Below are 22548 nucleotides of genomic sequence, written 5' to 3'. Positions count from 1 at the left end.
AGGTGTAGGATCAGCATGTTCAAATAAGCTCCAGCAGGGCGAAAACTAAAAGCCTTTAAACGCTGTGTCAGCAAATAGAAGTGAGTGTCACCTAAAGAAAAGAGCACCCACGAGCAAGTCTCATTTAAGTTGCTTCTCAAGAGCCTGGCCTGGGGATATTTACAGACCTCTCTCAAGTGCACGGAGGTCAGATGCAGGAATCTGCCATTTTGAGCTTGTCTTTTCAAACACCAAAAGACCAGATTTTCAGAGCTCCAACTTCTCCCCAAGTTAATGTAAGCTCTCCTCTGAGCCCGGACTAAAGGCTTCTCCACCACACACGGACCATTTGGATCTTAACATTTCCTCAGCAAAGAGGCTCCTGAACACGTGTTGGGCTGGCCACGCTGGCGGTGACTAACCACCAAGCAAATCCCTGCTAGGAGTGAGCCCGACGGACGCTTGGTCCCAGCTGTAGATGAAAAATTGTATGAAGGGGTCCGGGGAGCGACCCCCCCCTCCAAGCACAGAGCGGTCCCAGGGAGCGACCCCCCAACGTTGCCACCCTACCCGGCCGTGCCGGCAAAGGGTGCCCGAGCCGCGGGCTCCTGCGCCAGGGAACCGCTGCCGCCTCAGGCTGCGCCGCAGCCAGAGCCCGCGCCCTGACCCCGCTGGGGGCAGAGCCCAGCCGAGAGGCAGCTCCCCTCCAGCAGCACCCACGGCCGGAGGCGGCCGGGCCCCTCCACCACCCGGGCAGGCCCAAAAGCACCCAGCAGCCCCCAGGCCGGCAGACACAGCGGGGACCGGGCAGGGGCACGGAGGAAGCCGGGCGGGCGCCCCGCTCGCCTCCCACGGCACACGGGGAGCGTTGCGGCCTTCAGGCGCACGGCCCCGCACGGAGCCAGCAGCAGGGCAAGCCACAGCAGGCAAAGGCCCCACGCTCCTCACCCAAGCCTGGCTGACTGCTTCGATCACAACCACCCTCTTCCCCTTCGGAAATCCCCGCCAACACTTCCACAAAACAGGAGTACCTACTGTCTGCTCTTGCGAGCTGTGCCCTAGCCCAAGCTGAAACTGTGTCTCACCCACCCAGTTCAAAATCTGATCAGAGGAGGAGCAGCAGTCAAGGCTGGTCACCAACAGGTACTGACAAAGACCGAAGAGAACACCCAGGAAAACCACTGGATCATGCAGGGATTTTACACCTCCTGCGCTGGCCAGTGCTGCCACGGCTCCAGCAGCTCCCTTCCCGCAGTGTTCAGCAGCGCTTCCGAGCCGCAAAGGAATCACGACCATGCCAGGAGGGATTATGAAAAGTTGTTACAGTATTTTTATTAAGTCATTTTTAATCATTTTATTTCTGACACAGAAAAACTGTGACGGTTACTTCCCACTACAGAGCCACATGCAGGTATGTTAGCTAAAACCAAAAATATTTACTACTAATCCACTTAGCTTTGCATGGTAATGGTTAGTCACTCTATAGCAGCGAGAGGTTGGTCATTAAGTGGCAATATAAGCCTAAAATAAAATATTTAACCTGGTAGTTATTATTTCTGAATGTGAAGCTTCTTAAGAAAACCAAACTTGATATCACTCATGAAGGCACACAGAGAAGTTCACAAATAACATTCCTCAAACACGGACAGCCTTACCCCGTACTCAGAGAGGGAGCCAGCTTGGAGTAACCTTCCAAGATCAAAAGTACATGAACAGAGATTCTATATATTTCTTTTATTTCTATACATAGTTTACATCATCTTTTTTTATATATATATATGGATATGTATACACACACATATTCTGTAGGGCTGTATATACATTTCTGCAGTAAACTGTGTTTGTTACACATTGAGATATCATGAACTCTGAAAATACACGTCCTTCAAAGAGCTCCATTTGCTGAATTCACTTTCTTCCCTGTGTCCAGGGAGTTCCCTCACGCTTTCCTCCCCGCTGTGTTATCTCTTTTCCTCCTCTCCAGCCACTTTCCAACAGGTAACTTTGACTTTATCAATTATGATAAATTCATCTTTAAAGATAACTGAAAATGAGCAGAGGAAGAATTCACTACTCGCTTAACTTCTGTTATGGAGAAGTGAGCCATGAAGGGCCACTGGATCAATGCTAAAAAAATGTGAGAATCAGAAATAACAGGCAATTCCGAAACAGATCTCTCAACTTCTGACTTTGTGCACCCCACAGTGATGCACACAGCAAGGGTACAAGCAGCAGGGCTAGAATGTGGGTTATTTATTTGTGTGACCAGTGAGCCCTGCTCAACTTCCAAAGAGTTTTAAAGCATGAAGAGGAGGAGAACACTCACAAAACGCATAGCTAGTTTCAAAACCATTAAAGGACAAGGCGGCCAGATCAAGCAGCTGCACGAGCAGCGGTGTGTGCCTCAAGGGAGGTGCTCGACACGGGGCAGCCGCCCTCGCTGCGGCGCCGCGGCCCTGCCAGCCCCCGGCCGCCCCTGCCCTGCGCGCCAGAGGAAGCTGCCCCTCCTCATCCTCCACTTCTCCAACCTTCCTGCTCTGAAACAACATCTCACCCAGGGCTTTGTTTCATCAGCCTGTTCCGGGCAGCCTGGCTGGGTCGCCCCACACGAACCCGCTGCCTCCCCGTTTGGCAGATGTGACGCACACAAGGGGCAGCCGAGTTTACTCTCGGGCACTGTAAGACGTGGCGCTCCCTGCACTAACCCCACCGAGCCCTGCTACTGCCGGTTGGGGGTCCTCATTTCACAGAAGTTTTGACCTGTAGGTATCAGACAACCTATTTTGTGACTGTCCTTCAGGGATAAACTTGCTGTTTCGATAAACCTAAATAATCTACATTAAAATTTAGATTATTTAGAGAGAAACCTCTAAAGCAGAGCAATACTCACTCCATCGGAGTCCTGCCCTACACAGAGGTGGGAACAACCTTCTCTCACCGTGCAGCAGCTCACCTGGGAGCTGCTCAACACATTCTCTGGGCCCCTAACTCCTGCATTTATCAAATACGACCATTTCCATTTTAGCAGCATTGTCCTTTCTCCAATTCCAACCTCAATTAACCCATCTCCCAATCTCAATCAGACAGCCTATCAGGAATAACTCATTCAGGAACGTGCTTGCAGTTATAGCAACAAAGACACAACTCCCCCCGACACACATCTTTTACAAGAGGCTAGCAGCTCTCTCCCAATGCAGAACAGCCCATCTGGCCATTTTCTCTCTTTACATAACCCAGCCTCTCCCCCGGGAACAGAAAAGCCTCCAAAACAGAGGCTGCAACAACCCTGTAAAATCCCAGCTGGTGGAAAACACCTGCTTGTCTATGCACCCACTCGTATTGTGGGGGCACTCCAGCAACACCTGAGCTGCTGCTGCCGTCCATATACTTGTGCCTTTGTTAAAACAAGATCCTGAACCCAAGTGACACACTGATGTAGGTCAACACGGCTTCATCTACGTTTATCCACTGCTCTTCTGACAGAACTTCTACCCTTCAGAGAAACCCAGAGGGACTATCAAGGGAAATAAGGCAGATGGTGACAAGATGGCAAGGAGATCTCTAAAAGTAGACAGGCAGAAGCTCTTTAAAGATTGAGATGATTTTTTTTCACTTTTTTCCCTAAAAATAACCTGCATCAAGGGTTCAAATAAAAATTAAAATAAAAAAGAAGCTAGTAGCAGAGACAAAGAAACCCCTTATAGGCAAGTACATAAACAGTGCTAGAAGAGGCCTCTTTTTTTTTGGCAGCTGTCTGCTGGTCATCGCCGGCGCCTGATCCCGTTCAGAGCAGGCAGCCTCTCAGATCTCTCTCAGGGTTGCAGTGAAGTGTCGCTTCCCATCCAAATACAACATGGACTCTGAAAGAACGTGCGCCGGAGAGGGAACGTACTGTTAATTTGGGAGCAATAACGGGCAGCTACACAGAGCAGCAGTATTACAGAGCAATCCAAAATGCACCTGCCATCTAAGCACACAATACATGCACTTTGCCATGAAACGCTGGTAAATTAATAAAATATCAACAGTTCATCTATTAAAACGAACAATGTTTCCTTACGAGAAGAAAAAAAGTCTTTTTTTCCCCCACAGAGTCAAAATTAAAATTCTTTAGTTGGATGTACTTGCCTCCATATGTTTTGGGGACAATCCGTGGGACCTCCTTTTCCGACATAAATGTAAAATGGAAGATATTGGTTGTATGATGTTCTCTGGTATCTGCATCAAAAACCTCACTATGTACTCGAACCTGGATATAGTTTTTTTCTGTATAACAAACCTATAGGATTAGAATAGGACATCAAATTGGTAATTCACCATGGACACTGGAAACCTGAAACAGGCTTTGTTTTACTGCTGAAAAGTCAGATTCTCTCATAAGGCACTGTTCATTATCAGTGATTAAGAGGAACAACATGAGGGCAAGTTTTTCTGCTCTTCAAAAATAAATCAACTCCTACCTGTGCAGAAAGCAGTAGCAAGGATCCAACTTCAACTGGTCTCTGAAACATGATGTCATCAACAGATACGATAAAAGGTCTGGAACCCCTGAGCAAGAAAAACAAAAATTTGCTCTCAAGAAAAGCTACGGTGCTCGGATGAACAGAAGCTGTTTCACTGCCCTCCTTTTAATGGGGGGATTTTAGAAAGTAAGTCTCAATTAAGCACAGGCCATAGGAACTGCTGCAGAACTATACCACTGCCCTAGACAAAAACAACTGGAGGAAGCTTCTATGCATACACGTACACACTCCTATAGGAGACACGACGGCATCACTAACTGTCTTATCTCATCTTTCTAGCAGGCTCTGTACTCGCTCACCATTAAATCACACACAGATCTCTGCTGGGTAATGACCTCAGTCGTATTTTCTAAGAAAAAGGCACTTGTCAGACGTTCAGAGTCCAATTCTCTTGTGTATATAGTGAGAAGATATCTGTTAGAATGTTTATTTTTATGTCTAGAAAGGAAACGCATCTTCAGAGGTCTATCTCAGTAGCTCGGAAAGACAAAACAAAAGGGATATATTTCCTGTCTTTGGATGTGATGTTTAAAAACTGTGCTCAAAGGAGCCAGCTACAAATCGCTCAGTTAAAAGCTCAAGACAGCTACAAATCTCTCAGTTTATAAGTGAGAGGTGCACAGCCTAAGCCCAGTACTGCTGTCCTGCCACATTCACTCAAGCATCTAGGTCTCTTCTAGCCAGACTTATATGGGTTAGCTTGGTTTTCTGACCTGTGAATGCATGAGCTATGGTCTGGATCATATAAATATTGCAAGGCTGCAACTCACCCACAGCTGCAGGCAGTTGCCCATCCCAGTTCAAAAGCCTTCCTCATGAGAAACCCCCCAAAGATCCTGTTGAAGATGTTCCGTTCCTATAGATAGAAACACCATCAGCACACTGCTGTAGAACACACATTCTGCCCCAAATATTGTGTTGAATTCAGCCTACCAGTCTGCACTTTTGTTCACTGGATTTAACAGAGCACCCAGCATCTGAATATACAGACAGTACTACTGAAAAATATATCCAGACGTCCAAATGGATTAAGCAAGTTCACAGATTTGTTTGACAATGTAAGATGAAATCTCAAAAATGCGTCATCAACCATATGGGCTGGGCATAAAGGCAGGTATTTCTTCACACAAAATGAAAAATATATAAAATAAAGCACTGAAAAATCTTCTATTTTTCAGTGTTAATCCATATAGATAATAATAAAATGGCAACAGAAAATCAGGTCTAAATAGGTAAGGAGAACAGAAGAATCTAGGCAAAAAGGATTCACTAGTCTTAAAAGACAATTCTTAATATCTGTTTTTGTAATTCATTAATATACTTCAATATAATATACCTGAGGGTGGCAAATCTGTAGGCTCTTCAGCTTCGCATCTTCCATCCACACTGAATTGGGTGGCAATATACGACTCCGGAAACTCACTGTCCTATGGAAGAGGCAATAAACTTAATAATTCACATTAGCAGAATTCAGCAAGTCAAAAATGTACACAGAGGAAAAGAAGGCACTAAAAAAATAAAAATGCTACCACTGAAAGCTACTCCAACAGACCTTGAAGCCTCACCTAAAGAGGTATTTGGATTTGTTACTCTAAACATATAGCCTGTGCTCTTACCTCTCAAGTATTTCTGCTAATACTCAAGCTTACGTGTACAGTCTCCGCTTGGGAAAGGTGCGTGAATGAAGACATGAGCTACATCCAAAAAGCCCACACTTACTTTTCCAGAAAACCCTTGCCTGTCTATTAGTCATAATATGAATTAAAAGCGCACAATAAGCTAACAGAGTACCTCGACATCAGAGGCAGACAGCTGGAAGTTTTCAGACCCTGGCAGAGCACAGACAAAATATATTTGCCAGTTCTAAAGGAAGGAGGCTAATACTTTGGTAAACAGACATGAAATATCAACTACATAATGTTAGCAGCTGAAGAAATTCTTAGTTATCCACACTGACATTATTAGGCATTGCTCTACCACCACTGGCACTGGAAGACTTCACAGAAATTTCAGCTGGAGAAGTATGTCAACCTTGGTCCTCCTCAGCACATGTTTCTAGGTGTTATATTTAAAACACATTGCAAGGTTGCCTGATCAAAACATGACCCTCACTTTTTTTCTTTTCTTTTCTAGATAGCACAGCAGAAAATCCTTATAAGATTTTAATATTTAAGTTTTAATATGACTCTGAGAAAGAGTTTCACTCGCTCCTCAGCTAAACACCAGCTTCAGAGCTTCTCTCTGAAGATTACTCCAAACAGCTTGCTCAGAAGCACGTTGTGCTAACAGGTCACTTTTATCATCCTTGCCCACCTAACACTTTGGGATGTCAGAAGGTACTTTTGAGAGGCATAAATGTCACATTAAATTGTGTATCTGTGCTCCAAGTGGAGCACCCAAGAATTTAGATACTGAAATGGGGAAACCAAATGTCCGCATATCTTCCACTGTGCAGCTCAAAAGGCAAGTTACTTTTCCCGCTCACAGGACTTCAGTCTCGCCACCCCTCGCCTTCTTGCCTTGGGTCCAGCGTATCAAGGAATATGTCATGAACAATGTTTCTTTCTTCTGCAGTGGGAGCCATTTTCAGTAGAGAGGCAGTGCTAAAATCAATCCTCTTCGTCTTGTTAACTAAACATTAGAAACAACAACAACAAAAATCCAGTCAGAGTCAAAAAAAAAATTCATTTGGCTGTCAGCATTTTAACCTGAACCATCTGTCTCCTTCCTTCTTTATTTTCCCAGAAGTTAAAGGATAAGGTTCACAGTCTCACAGCACATCTTTGAGACTTGGACTCAAACAGGAATTTGGCTCTAGAATTGACGATATCAATGAAAAAATAAGGCAGAAAGCCACCATTCCCCTCAGTGTGGGTAATGGAGATGATCCCTTAAACATATACTGTGATATCCACCCACCCCCCAACGGGGTAACTAACATACCTCTTCCAAGTACACCAAAACTGCCCTTGCCTGTCAGCTTAGCTAAAATTTTCCAAAAATGTGGTATCAAGCTTTCAAATTCTCTCTCTTTCATCTCCAGCCACATTGACATGAGATATAACAAAAAAAAAAAAAAATCTGATTTCAAATAAATTAGGAGCATCTATTAGTAGCAGAACTTTTCAAGTCTACTTTCCAGCTACTAAATTGAAATACTGCCAGGAAATAGGACATACCTTCCCCTTCCTTGAAGATCTTCTCCTCCTCAGGGGTCTCAGGAATCAGTGGATTAACAAATGCTGGTCTACGGATAGAAATGTTTTTTAAGTTACAAACTTTAGAAGACTCTGTCCTATAAATATTGCATTATAACATTTTTAGTTATATACACATTACAAGATGAAAACGGTCTTCAGGTATCTTAGAAATCAATTTCATTTCATAATGTGTCTGCTGTCAAATGAATCAACGCTAATTCTAAACAGTAAGATAAGAGACCAACCACTATCTAATATCACTAAGAAACAGTAACCACTGTTTAAGTAGCTGTGCTACTTAAAGAGCCCAAACTGTACCTATAAGCTGTACTGAACATCACTCAAGCAGAAAGGTATTTAGAAACATAGTAAATGAAGATGTGATTATCTAGAACAGACCAAAATAGCTATACAAAACTTCAACACCAAAACAGAATTCTTTCAGGAACAGAAAGAGCACAGTGCTTTAGGTAGCAAGTGTTCTTAAAATCTTTACACTCCCATGACAGCCTTACCCACAGCCAAAAGCTGTTTACCACGTGTCACACTTATCAAGGAGAATGATATGAGGCTGCCTGGAGTCCCAGTTCACAGGCTGCTATTACTGCACAGATGGACCCGCTCTAGCACCATCGTACAAAATTTGTCTCTTTCTGTTCAGAAGACAAGTACTTATTTTCAAATCCCATTCTTCCTGACACTTTCCACCAACTGTTTTTGTATCTTAGCAGTTCACAAGCAGCCCTGAAGCCTTACTCAGGTCACAGACAAGAAGCACTGCTTGCTGAGAAGAGCCTGCTCTCTTGCCTGCTCTGCCAGAACTTGGCTTGGCTCCTGCTTGGCTCCTGCTCCCTCTGCCCAGCCCAGGACACGGCAGCCCCAGCTCTTCTGCCCAGGCCCCAAGCTGCTGGGATGCACGCTCGGCTCAAAGCCAAACACCCACATTTCTGTAGCACCAACACAATCTCATTTGTCCTATACCTCTCTGCAAGGCCTTCACCTAACACAAACACCCTTCGTATGTGGATAGCAGTCTTCCAAAATGCAGCTGGCTTTCACCATCTGACTTGGAAGAACGGCAGTGAAGTTGGTATCTAGGGCATGGTTCCCGATGGAAATGCCCTGAGCAGCCCATTTGTAAAGTTAAATGAGAATTCTGTCTTGGAGATTTGCTTGGAGTTATCATTTGGTTTGCTGCATTAGTCAGTCTGCTAGCATAATTATATCAAATTGAATTCTTTTTCTGCAAAAAAAATGCTTCCTAATGCTTTGTGCTTCCTAAACACGGGTATAAGAAAAAATAATTTGATTTAAAGTATATTGTGAATGAACATGTTAACAGGACCAAAAAATATCTCATAAGCCTGAGGGAAACCATACTAATAACTGTTTTTATTACTATCAGGAGAAAATAATTATGTCAAGCAAAAACCCCTTCATTAAACACACGCCTCTTCATTAAATACAAGCAATTATTTAAACTAGTTAGAAACAGAATGTGGTTTATGGCTTTTGGCAAGCTATTTGCATGGAGGGAAGCCGATACTTAGTCGTGCTGGAGCCAGGCAAACCCAAACTGAAACTAAGCAGTTTGTGCCTTTAATGCCTACGCATTACAGAAAGTGAAAATTGAAAAATACAGTAATTACTTCTTGCAATTCTGTGAAAATACTTAACAATCCCATGTTAGTTACACAGGATGTTTCCGGCTGACAAGAGTCATTCTAACAACATCTACTCTCTTCTATGAAGATTAGAAGAAGTTTTCTATTAAATTTAAATCAAAGATTACTGCACCATTCAGCCTCAACCTTTCCATTCCTTAGGACAGAAAACCAATCAACTCTAACTAGTACTACAAAAGGCAGGTGAGTTTCTAGCCAAGTCATTAAATTCCATGTTCATCAGGCCAGTCATTCAAGCACAGGGATAAATCTAGTAAAGAAAAGGGTCAAATCCCAAGACTAGCACCAATTCTTTGTATCATTTAACTGCTGAATGCAATGCTCCAAAATTTGCCCCAGAAAGAGAAATTAGAGGGACGTTTGGCCAAGAGAAAAGGTCAGATATGTTATTTATCTGTAACTGATGCTACATAGTTTCTATACAAATATAGTAAGTTACCACTTTTGCCATTTTCATAACAGCAGGAGTCTGATATCTTTCTCTCCTACACATCACAGAGTGGTTGAGGTGGGAAGGACTCTCTAGAGACCATCTAGTCCAACCCCCTGCTCCAGCAGGGACACCCAGAGCACGGGGCACAGGGCGCCATCCAGGCGGGTTTGGAAGCTCTCCAGAGAAGGAGACTCCACAGGAAAAGACTACTGACGAAAGGTAAGCAAGCAATACTAAATACTAAATAAAGCTCCCAGATGGAAACTGCAGATGTTTTCCTTTAACCAGGGAAAACCCCGATGGTGCTCGTTCACACTGGGAGGTGCTAGATTACCGTTTGTTCTCTGGATCCCGGGCCACCATGACAAAGGTTGCATCTAACACAGGGCTGTAGTCACCACCGTGTAGCTAAAAGAGACAGGAAACAATTATATTCTCACACTCTAAAACTGTGCTCGTGCTTAGCAAACTATTCAGTGGACATCAGCCATGCAATCACACTGTAAATCTAAAACAAAGGAATGCAAATTAATTACTAGTTTCAGCTAGAAAAATCATCCTATTAATTCTAAAATAACTAACTTATCTTTATTCTGAGAAGTGTAACAGCTTCTAATTGTTGCTAATACAAATTGCCAGCACCAGGAGGAGTTCTGACAGCAAAGGTGTAACCTTATCTGCTGTGTTAGAGACTTCACCTCAGGAGACACACTGGATCATTAAATATTTATCTGAGTGCTTATCTAAATTGCAGCCAGTAATATTTAAGTAATTAAGTATACTTCAGTAGCATAAAGTCATACAGTACAATTAAACATTTACACTGTATTTGCATTATTCTAAATAAACAACAGGAAAACTAGCAACAAAACATCATCCTAGATCACCAGCACTAGACCCTCAGCACTAATCTTAGTCTTGAAACACGAGAGTTGTTTCAAGCCCTTCAAGATAGCTCTCCTGAAAAACGTAATTTAAGCTACTGGCACCATCATTTAGAACCCTTTCTGAAGCACCTCAGAGTATAAAGCGTGGCTGGATGCTTGGAGACTGAGAGAAGTCACAGGAACTAACCTGCAGCATGTGCATCTTCACTTCCATTGAGGTCCTCCCAACCCAGGAAACATTGCCAGTGAATTTGATGTCACAGTCTGGATATATGATCTTTTTGCACAGATCTGCAAGACAAAAATTACAGGTTACTGTCAATAGACAATCCAGTCTTTCTGTTTTAGATGCAACTGATCTAAGGCTTCTTTGTTTTCTGTGAGTGACAATACACACAAGGCAACCCAGAAAAAAAGGGCTCATTGCAAAGAACCACAGTCTAGAAGGAAGAGGAGGCAGTTCATTCCTCATATGCAGAGGAGGATGTAGACCACTGGTGGCAGATGGCTGGCAGACCCACAGAGATGCTCAGCTGAACACGCGCCACAAGCAAGGCCTAATTCCATCACAAGAAACACTGCTCAGTAATGCAGAGACTCACTTGCTAATACAACACTGAACACACAAGTGCTGGAAGGGTAAAACCTCATTGTTTTGAAACGACAGGAAACTTGAAATACCAAGAGAGTATCTACAAAGCCCTCTTCCCTCCTCACCCCATTCCAAAAAGGCCAGAGTAGCGATAAGCAAAAAAAATATACAAAGTGAACTAAAGAGGGAAGGAAAGAAGAAACCCTTAGTAAGAACCACGGAGCAGCAACAGCTGTGGAAAGACTGGGGACTCGGGCCAAGTCATAAAATCACTTCTGCTCATCAAAATGCCACTTACTGATTTTATCCACCAGGGCTGTAACGATCGATAAGGGAGACCTGGGCTGCGCTTCCTGCTTCGTGTGAGTGTAGCAAATGAGAACTGTGGAGAGATGGAAAAGGGAGCCAGCTTTCAGTTCTCCTGCATTTTACCAAACTGTTAGTAAGGCATCATCAAAGCCATCCTCAGGAAACGGGAGAGGTATGTGCTCAACACAAACTCAAACAACAGCCTATTCCACATTTTCATGGGTGTAATTCATGCAACTGCCATTAAAAAAAGTGATGCTGCAGCTGCCTAGGCTATTTGCCTATTTACTTACTACAGAGGGAAATTGTACCTCACCTCAACTAACTGCTCCTCTCCTCCCTTTCCCATATAGTCTCTTCCATTTATCCCTATTTGTCTCAGATCCTCCATTCCCCTTCAACCTCCTACTCTGCTTTTATGCAGGTTGGCCAAGGATACATGTTACCCGAGGACTGATTTTCAAATACTGACTCCTTTTCAGAGGTGCAGATTAGGTAAGATGTGATTTATCAGCATGAAAGCCTAGTCAGGCATTTATTACACTATAATTACTACTAGCCAAACCATTATTTAAATTAATTAGGTCTGCTCACAAAAGTACATCCAAGGAAACAAACACCTTAAAGTACTCAAAGTTTTGGGTTGTTTTTCAAGTGAAAAATTATCTGACTGAATTTGAAATAGCTCTCTATGCAATTTTCTCTGACTTAGAACTCAATACAAACTCAAGGTCTAGACACACTCCTCAATAAAATACCTTTATAGCTGCTTCTTTACAAAACTGGACAGAGGAAAGAAGCTGAAGCTATAAAGAACCATTTTGCATGGGGTTATTTCTTATCACCCTTCCTTTTCTTTCAGCACCTGCACCTCTCCCCTTCCCCCTGCTCAGAGAGAGCACTTCGGTGTGATCCTCTCTCTGGAGAAACATGGTACCCAAACACTAATCCCAAATACTACCCAAACTCAAATTGCCTGCATTATTCATGCAGGCATTTCCAGAGACAGACACTTACCTCCTAAACTGTCAAGGTCTTCAAGAATTCTTCCAAACCTGTAAGACAGGTTTTTCATCAATTAAATACCTACACTGATAATATGTGAAATTTGACATTTTTCTGTACATGTAACATATTTGTTCTATTACCTGACACTATTGTATACGTTCAGGTACTTCTCTCTTATTTCAGGTTGGCTCCCTAGAGGTAGGATAACTTCCAAGTAGCTATCTTTCATTCTCCTAGGAGGCAGATCCTCCTGCCGTTTTGCCAGTAAAGTATGAAGAGCCTTTCTTTCTTGCATTGCTTGTACATGATCCCTAATATGAGAAGAAAAATACCATTTAAGGCAGGACAACAAAACTGAAACCCTATCTAAAACACGCCACAGTGAAGATGACTACAGCGAAACAAAGACAAAAACAGCAAGACACAGCAATTGTGCCTTGAAAAGAAAATGAAAAGCACATAATGAATGAGCTTTGTCATGCCAGACTACTGTAGAGAAGGTTTTAAATAAAAGTTTTATTGTATGAGTGTTAAGCACATATTTCACACTAATGAGACAAACAAAATTTATCCAATCCTGAACAACAGCAAACTGTTTTCCCTTGAAAACAAAATAGTTTTAAAAAAAAGCCCTTTAACTACATACAATTTAACCTACAGGTTTTTAGGTACAATCACGTCCTTTGTAGCTTCTATACCCCAGATCCCCTTGCCAGTTTTAGAGGTCTGACTTCCAGCTTGCAATCCCTCCCAGGCAAACAAAGGAGACGTACACTGCTGATTAGTACGGGCCAAAGCCGTATCTCATCTGCTAGGACTCACCCCTGCAGATGACATTCCTCTTTACAGCATCAGTTCATACAGCTGACCAGCAAGCTAAAAGAAAGAGGAACTTACCTATTTCCCTCTCTTTCTACTACTACTACTCTTACTACTAAATTCTCTTACAACTAAGCAGTCATGGAAAGTAACCATGCAGCACTGGGGACTCTACCCTTTCAGAGGGTGCTTTTCCAGCACCAGTAAGCCCAGAGGGGTTGCAGCTTGAACAAGGCAGAGAGGGCCAACTATCCCCACCTCCTCGCAGTCTGCAGGCCTGGTCCCCTGCACACAGGTCTATGCCGTGTAACAACCCTGCCCACCATTCTCCGACCTCATCCTTGAAACTTCCCACCCTTAAAAGTGCAGCCTGACTGAAGACAGCAAATATTGGCTAATACGCCTAGAATCAACACCAAAGCATTAATAATCTGAGGGTTAGATGGTTAGATGTGCAGGAGTTGAGGTATAGAGCAAGAGAGCACGCCAGAGGATTACCCAGTTTCACGGACCAAGTGAAGGCATTCAGCACTACATAAGGAAACTTAATTTTAAACTTGTACTGGACATGCACCATCCACTCAGCAGCACAGGCTGCGCTACTGTGATTTGCGTGGCACTGCTTAGCAGAGCCACGTAAAAAGCAGTCTACAAGGAAATAATAGGAAGGAAACTTTTCATGAAAAATAAAATTTGTCTTAAAGTTTTCATTTTTAATGCATTCTGGATACTAGACATATTTTTAGACAACGATTTTTTTGGTTTGGGTTTTACTTCAGCAGAGAAGAGGTAACAATGGAATCGCATTTCCACACATTTATACTCCCTCTTTTCTGTTGGATAAATTTGGGCAGAATGTGAATAATCCATAATTAGATAACACAGAGGTTAGCACAAAATTTCAACGGTACTTCATTGTTTAAAAAAAATAAACAGAGCAACATAAATACAAAATATTGCCAAGTTCAGACAAGATGAAATGATAGCTCCCTACACCAGAGACATTTTTTTGAAGGTAAGACACTGTATAGGCATGGAATCAAATGTGATGCACCTCTACGCTCTCTCAATTTCTAAAGTCTTTTAGTGAAAGATTCAGGAGAAATCAGACAGAGATCAAACATAAATTTTGTCCAAATACATTAATTTTTTTAAAAAAAGATGAAAATCGAACTACATTGTGTTTTACCAGTCCCTTCCTGGCTCTTGTGGGGTCAACAGCAGAGCTCCTCTTCACTTTGGCATCATAGCACACTCTTCAATACACAGACATGTTGGGCTTAAGGCAATTACATTTTTCAAGAAATAAATACTTTCCAACACTTCACCTAGTGTTCACCTAATAACTGCTTCAGGTATTTGAGAAACCATATTACTTGTTTCTGAAATGGCCAAAACCCTTCCTAGCCTATGGTGAGGTCTAGCATAAATCACGCTATGAATCTGTCATCAAACTGGACCTGCGGTAAAAATTTACAGGTCTTCTTACACAGACCTCTGTGGGTGTTACTGCTAATGATTTCAGCACAGGCCAAACTACTCCACAACCTAGATCCAACAGCTTTATTTAGAAATATCACATATTTGCAGTAATATTCTATCTGTAGCAGTTTATCAGTAGGGGGGGAATACATCAGTAATCTCCAATTCAGTGGTTCCTCCACTGTATCAATTAAGGGGAATAGATTCATTCTTAACTATGCAAGTACAGGAACAGAGAACACAGAAGCAAATCATTCTTTTTAACACAAAATGCCACTAACCCTTACTGGACAAATCACAACTCCAAGTTTAATTTTGGCAAACCTAATGATCCATGGTATTCCTCTAAGCCGCACCTTTCCTACTGTCATAGTAGTTCAGGTCTGCTCATCCGGCCTTCGCAGCCCACATCTAGTTCCCACTTCAGACCCCAGTCAAGCTGTTCTTTTGGGTCCCTAGTCATCACGTGGTCCAAGGTCATTAAGGCACTAGCTGCTCCCTCTACACACAGCAATTCTTCGTCACTCCGTCCTGCAAGCGGGATCTCACAGTCCACCTGCCCAGCGTCTTCCAAACTTCCCACAGATCAGAGCGTCAGCCTCAAGCATGCCCAGCTATGGGCTCCCCAGCTTTACTTCTTCAGGGTAGCTGAAGCATACAGTGCTCTGCAAACAACTTCCAACACAATTATTCTGCATTTTATATAGTGTTTTTTTAATATACACACACACAGAAAAATGCATTCCTTAAAAGTAAATATATTTACTATATATACACACTATATTCACGCTGTGTGTTTGTGTGTATGCGCGCGTATAATACTGCTTTGGTGACCCCAGTTTTAGTCTCCTTGGCTATTACTGTGAGAGCATTGGAGGAGAAGAAATGGATGGAAAGACTGCACTTGACCCAAGTTTCCTACCTTCAGATGGCATTTCCATTCAAGCATTGCTCTTCTGCAGCCATTCCTGGCTGCAGAAAAGGCTTTTGGTTTTTTTTTCCATCAATTTTAGAGTGCCTGTCAACTGACCTACTGAAAATGTTAAGCCCCTTCATGTTTTGTTACTATGAGAAAAATCAGCTTCCCAGACTGAGGCACTTGCATGAGCATACCTATGGTCCTGGTCATACTGACCTAGTCAGAACGCCAGGACACATCAGACACCCCGTGCAAGCATGCAGATCTCTCTCCTCACTTCCTATCAGTGCACAAAGCGGGAAATAACAGGTCAGCAGAGACATCTTAAGAACATCAACGGTCAATAAAATAGCTATGGAACCAATCAAGCTGCAATACATAACTTCCCCAGACTGTTATACCGACCAACTCAGAACTGCTAATAGCCACAAGACTAGCTCCACCTTATGCAGCATAATGGAGGGGGAACAAAATAACCCAAAATGTGGACAACAGGAATTATACGTAAATTAAGCCACAAATAGGTTATAGTGAAGAAAAAAATGTCTGAGATGCTCCTGATTAGAGGGAATAGCGACTCAAGGCTGACAATTTTACACCGCCACATGGATGCTGCCAGGCCATGCATAACTCACCCTGCTTCATGCAGACCCTGTTTTGTCACCTAGGAATTCACTGTAGGATAAATCCACTACATGGATAATCCCCAGCAGATAAAGCAGCCTAATGTTTTTGGTCAGACTCTATAGCTCTTAAACTTCCATGATTTTAAAAGTTAATGCAAAAGAATCAAGAACATACATTTCCTTCCCTTGGTATTAAAGATGATTGAAGATGATTTCTTTCTCTTGGCATTAAACCTTTTGGTTGAGAAATGGCAGAAGTCTGTGGTACAGAAAGAATTCAAATCCTTTGGTTTGCATTATTTTTTAGCATTGGCCAGATGCTTTCTTTTCCCCTCCTGTTGACTAGTGAATGCTGTCAATCTCCACTGCCACAACCCTAAGTTCCTCTGGGTTTCACAAATAAAATAAAATACATTTAATGTACACTGTACCTCCAGTTGGTAGATGCTCCCACTATATCCCTCAATCTGCTTCGCACTGAAACAAACAAAAAAAAAAAAATCAAAGCAAATCAAGCTTAGTTGTAACTAAGTGGTAAACGTGAGTTCGCCTGGTGCAGAGAGACACAACCCTCATCCCAGAACAGGAAAATTAAGCAGTCATGCAATTATCAGCTTGAAAACAAAAGTTTGGCCAAATACATTGATGTTGTTAGTAGGCATATCGCAGTCATGGGTTGAGTAACACAATTTGCTAGTATATTGTGTACAGCCCAGACCAACAAAGAATGCATTTAGAGTCTTGTGTTAATGTGATGAAGTGCCTGCAGTGCCAATTAGCAACTGAAAAAAAAAAAAAAGAAAAAAAAATACAGCAGTTCAAGATCAGATTGAGGAATTTTGATGTGAAAATATTTCAGGATAAACACAAACAAACTGTGGGGATAACACAGATCTTAAAGTCACAAAAGGAAGATAAAAGGGAACAGCACAGCTGGGAGACAGGGACTGCTGAGAGCGCTTTTTAATTACTCCCACCCATGAAGAGCAGGTAATGGCAAGAATCTGGCTCTTGCCCACAAGGTTTCATATGGTTTCAAGAAATAAGATCTTAGCAGTGTTAGGACAGACCTGTACAATTGATTCCAGCACTGCCTTGCACTAGCACAATAAGTATCAGCCCTACACAAGATTTTCTTAATATTCAAGAATGTGCAGAAGCAATTATTCCACTCTTGCCTTGGACAGGGCTATCAAGTGTGCTAAGATCAGCCAAGCCTATCAGGCTGCTCCATCCCTATCAAGCAGGTGAACACAGGCCATTTACGAACGTCTGAAAACACGCAGCAATAGTAAATTCTTAAGCCCGAGACAGAAGAAAGTTTAGAATTGGATATCTTGCTTGCTTATGAAGATTTTTTTTTTTTTTGTCAAGGCTCAAATATTAGCAACACATCAAAGAAGGACTGTCAAAAGAAATCACAATGAAATAGAGGAGAGGCTGCTGCTGACCCTTTCCCCGTTTCGGTTATTAGATACACTCAGGCTCTGCCAACTCCAGCAAGCTGCTGGGGAGCACGGCACCTCACGAAGCCTGACCTCCAATGCACTACAGACTGGCAACGTTCCCCAGCAGATCCTCTCTGTCCCCAGCACAGTCACTTCAGCCCAAGAACTGTCAATCCTATTTACTACTCCCGATCTCAATGCCAGGCATACAAGGAAATGTTTGCCAGTCTTGGACCTTTTATTTTACAATAAAAGGTCTAAATGCAAAATAATTACTGAAATGTTGCCAAACTACATCTAGTCTATTCATAAATACAAATTCTCCCCATCCCCCCAGAAAAATGATACTCCCTTTCTACAGTTTCCTTATTTGACAGCAGAACTTCAAGTAACTAAGTTCAATACCTAATAAACTCTTTCGTCTTTCTTACATTAAAGCTACTATATGTCTTAGATGTACAAAATCACTACAGAAAATGGGTTTCCCTCTTATCACGTTACAGGATTTCACAGAACCTCCTGGAACACTACTGCCCTAATAACAGGACTTGCATCCACCTGCTCTAACCTGTGCAGTAACAGAGGACCTGAATGCAGCTGGACAAGCTAACTGCATCCTCCAAGATGTGTACCACCTTGGGCTGACGCCCCTGCACACAGTTTCAGGAAGACCACTAATACATATTATACCAACCGTTCTTGTCCAGACTTCAGTATAGAAGTTTGGAAGCCTTTTGGCACAGGCTTCAGCGAAAGGGGCAGATATCCACTGCTTCTGAATAGCATGTCCTTTTCTTTAGATGTCTACAGGGAAGCTAAATACTGCAGGAGTTAGTATGTAAGAGACTTTGCATCCCACAAGCCTCTTGTGTGACCCAGCATGCCATCAGGAAAGCCTGACCGAGATCTAGCACAGAATCACTACAAATAAGATCAGATCCTTCACTTGTCATGGCCAACAACTCTAACAAAGAGGCTTTAAGCAAGTTGACAGAGAAGAACAACAGGTTTTCATTTTTCACGAGTGCTAAAGTAAGGCAAGAGAATAGCAAGGTAAGTTTGGAGCTATAGCAAATGTTTAAGTATATACAGATTACCACAACACACCATTATTCACATGAATGGGTGAGTGTCCTGTGGAGTAGAAAGTATAGGTTAGATTAACAATACTACTGTAAAAGAAAGTAAATTGTTTTTATTATGGAGTAATGTATTAATCTGACAATTTTACTTGCATAAATTCCATTTAAGTACCTAACTTTAGCAAGCAGCTGTAAGCACCCTGTCCCTTTCTCCTTTCCAAGATGGAATCGGTGTCCTTGTGATTTCAAGTGTGATGCCCCGTGAGTTAGTCTTTCAAGTGAATTAGATCCTTCACACCTAATCGAAGTCATCTTTATTGCTCATCCACGTAGCTGCCCTGTATAGTAGCTGCCTCCTCTGTAATTCCAGCTAATTTCTCAAACACTGTGCTACCTTTTACTGTCTCTAACAAATATTACCCAATGCACATACTAATGACAAGATTTCTGAACCTAGAACTGCAAACACTTAACAGTACAAGTAATCCTAATACTTCAGACACAAATGGGAACCTTTAAGGAAGGAATAATTGGGAGCATTTTTTTCAGGAAGCAGGACAAGAGTTATTTCCAAGGAAACCACTAAAGTCTTGCCTAGTGTGCTTTTAGGAGAACCATGGAAGCAGCAAGTATTTTCACAGCTGGGACCCAAAGCTAGAAGGAATGGTGTGACAAGCCAATCAGCATTTGGTGTTTAGTGAAAACACGCATAGCAAATAAAAGAATGAAGAGCTTGTTCCTCAAGAGTTTGCACTGCATTCTTATTAGTTTTACAATCTTAGAAGAAGCTGTCAAATATTTACAGTTACCATAGCCCATAAAATAACAACATTCTTCAGTAGCAAACCAGAGTTACAGCCAGGATGGCTTCATGATTTCAGTACTTTGGTTGTCCTTCCAGTTGTTCCTTCCAGCATCCTTATAGAAGGTCCAAATAACATAGCTGGATAGCATTTGTAATTATGTAACATTTGGATAATATTTGTAATTAAGTAACACTCTGTTTATCTCTTTTAACTCTCAAATTATTATTTATTAATAATTATGGGAAAAAAAAATCCTCTAGCTACTCTTTTACTTGGGCTTACTTGGGATTACTTGGGGCTTCTATTTAGAGAACAAAAGGGAGAAACTGACATCAGAAACAAGCAGAACTTCATGAAGGAATTATTTGTATCTAAGTTTGGCCCCTCTCCTCCACTCCTTTTCTCAAGGCATAGGTGAAGAATGCCAGAAAACCTTTTAACAAGCTTTTGAAACAAGAATATTATGATTTATGACTATTAGAACGTTAAAATAGTATTTCAAAACAAAGTATTGTTGACAAGCACATTTTCACATGGCAGTAGTACCAATCTAATTAAAAGATTTTTCAATGTTTATGAAATAATATTGACACATTAAAATGCCATAGTTCTGTAAGGCTTTATTTGAACTCAGTTCCTCCATCTCTTGACCACAGTCTCCAGTCTTCTTAGTACCTGCCTGTACTGTGTCGACTTTCCAACCAGAGCTTCCTTAAGACTAAGTTCTTCCTCCAGTAAGAAATAAAAATAAAAATAAATAAAAAAGATTCTTCCAAGGTTAAAGATCCAGACTATCCCCTAAATCTGTAATTTCTATAATGTATGCATACTCGTTGCTATTGTTCTCAGAACTCATGCAACGAATTTCTGGTATTTCCAAAACATTTATACTATGACTTAACAGTCAAGGGTATGGCCATTTTGTAGTGTATCCATATCCATCAAGATGTATCCATCCATCAAAAGCTACCCTCTGAAACAGCAAACTTCCCAGCAGTATTTCTACATCTGCCAAACTACAGCCATTTACTTTACCTTCAGACATGTCAGGAAGAGGGAGGGAGCCACTGGTCCCAGAAGTCAGTGTCCTGGCCAGGACAGAAGAAAACTTCTTCATGGTGCACAACCTAAAGATACAGGGGAGGGATTTAGTGTCATGAAAACTACTGCCACGCAAATTAGGATTTATTTTTAATAGTACAGAGCGTTTCATAAATCCTATTCTTCATTTTCAGACTGCTTTTTATAATCAGGACCAAACCGATGGTTGAAGTCAGCTGATATTCAAACTGGATCTGTCTCTATCCTGAAAGAGGAGGGAAGAATGTTTCACCGGAGCTAACCTGCTCTTAGGCAACTATTCAGATACCCTGGGACAACAGCTTGGACTCAACAGCAGCTTTTACGCCATCCTAGCACAGACAGGATCCGTGTGCATCTAGCAAGGTATCCATGACTGTAAACACAAACAACCCCCCACACACTCGTCTGCTATATGTGGAGCTGGGAGACTAAGTGGGATATCACAAACGTCCCAACTGAGCCAGCCAGGATATTATTCTCCATGGTTATGCACTGTTGCAACTCAGAACTAGTCTAAAGAGCAGGACATAATCTGCTTAGCAGCTCAGCAAAAAGCAGCAACCATGAAACCTTTAGATACCATAATCCACCCAGCAATTCCCTAAACCAGTGAGCGGCAAGTAAGGCTCCCTGCGGACCAAACTGCGCTGACATAAACAACACACAGGTGGTCTGCAAGAGTAACAGCCCACACAGAAGCTCACACTATTATCCTAATAAGTAGTATGTGTTGCCTGCCCCTTAGTCTTTTGTGAAGAAGGTAGGAGTTTCTTCTGGGAAAGAAGGAAAAAAAAAAACAACAAAAAAGACATCCCCAGGCACCAGTAGAAAAGCAGGACCTTACACATATCTCCACCTACATCTTCCTTATGAATATATTTACACATACGTGTCATGTACATACAAGCTACCTCGGCCTGCAGCTACATCAGGATTACTTAAGACAGTGATAAACAAATACCCACACACCTTAACCATCTCAGAAGCTAACTAGAGATCCCACGAGTTGTAACTGTGAAACCTTTTTGTTATAGATAGGGCTTGCGGACCAAACACATCTCATAAGACTTAGAGCTTAGCCCAGCCTGCACTCCCATAGGGTCATAAAGGAAGCACACAAAAGTTAAGAATGCTTTCTCAACCTGAGCAGCCAACCAACTCCTTAAAAAAATAAAAAGTTGTTCCCTCCCCACACGGAGGGGAGAAAGACACAGAAGAAACACTGCATCGGCCAAAGGAGGGCCCGTGAGGGCACTGGTGCCTCCCAAACCTTCCTTCTTCTCATACCTGCCCAGTTATCACTCAGCTCCTAGTGGCTTCCCATTCACAAGGCCTGTTAAACACGTCAGGACAACCACTTAAGAAGCGTATTTCTAAAAAAAAAAAAACCAATGTTAACGAAAAAAATGCCGAATTGCGGCTCAGTGCTGTGATAGAAACCGTAGACTACATTCAGTATATACACATAGACATCTCCTGCCACCCCCGGAACTGCGTGGGGCCAGCGTGACGCCCCCCAAGCGAGTACAGCAGCACACGGTAAGGCGGGCGGCGGCCGCGGCGAGCGCCAGCCTGGCACCCGCCCCCGCGGGCCCGACCGCGCGCCAGCGACCGTTAGGCGGAGGAGGGGGGCGCGCAGCGACCGTTAGGCAGAGGAGGGGGGCGCG

General features: G+C 42.5%; 1 protein-coding gene across 4 annotated transcripts; it reads right to left on the bottom strand.

Annotated features, from left to right (window-relative positions):
- Positions 1-2807: 2807 nt before the first annotated feature.
- On the bottom strand, positions 2808-22298 carry ACOT9 (acyl-CoA thioesterase 9). 4 transcript variants are annotated; one of them, XM_026038677.1, is made up of 16 exons: positions 22169-22298; positions 20834-20925; positions 19018-19044; positions 16894-16939; positions 12757-12927; positions 12626-12663; positions 11598-11681; positions 10895-10998; positions 10155-10228; positions 7682-7749; positions 7022-7133; positions 5839-5929; positions 5273-5358; positions 4440-4527; positions 4108-4258; positions 2808-3839 (listed from the first exon to the last, which is right to left on the bottom strand). In XM_026038677.1, exons 2-16 carry the CDS (start codon positions 20913-20915, stop codon positions 3781-3783), a joined length of 1281 nt encoding a protein of 426 aa, XP_025894462.1. In that variant the 5' UTR covers positions 20916-20925; positions 22169-22298; the 3' UTR covers positions 2808-3780. The 4 variants fall into 4 exon arrangements, with proteins under 4 accessions (XP_025894462.1, XP_025894463.1, XP_025894465.1 ...); XM_026038678.1 differs by lacking the exon at positions 19018-19044; XM_026038680.1 differs by lacking the exon at positions 22169-22298 and having other exon boundaries at positions 20834-20973.
- Positions 22299-22548: the final 250 nt, after the last annotated feature.

The sequence above is a fragment of the Nothoprocta perdicaria genome, unplaced genomic scaffold (genome assembly GCF_003342845.1).
Source record: "Nothoprocta perdicaria isolate Ctin4 unplaced genomic scaffold, notPer1 scaffold_215, whole genome shotgun sequence".
Lineage (NCBI taxonomy): Eukaryota > Metazoa > Chordata > Aves > Tinamiformes > Tinamidae > Nothoprocta > Nothoprocta perdicaria.
This window is presented reverse-complemented; position numbering and strand designations above follow the sequence as displayed.

What these genes read in the sequence shown, in the direction of transcription:
- ACOT9 (XM_026038677.1), bottom strand. Translation starts at nt 20,915, where the DNA reads ATGAAGAAGTTTTCTTCTGTCCTGGCCAGGACACTGACTTCTGGGACC. An exon ending in AGACCTTGACAGTTTAGGAG is followed by an intron (nt 11,682 to 12,625) that starts GTAAGTGTCTGT and finishes ATCTCTCCACAG; the next exon opens with TTCTCATTTGCTACACTCAC. An exon ending in CTTGATACGCTGGACCCAAG is followed by an intron (nt 5,930 to 7,021) that starts GCAAGAAGGCGA and finishes CCTCTTCCATAG; the next exon opens with GACAGTGAGTTTCCGGAGTC.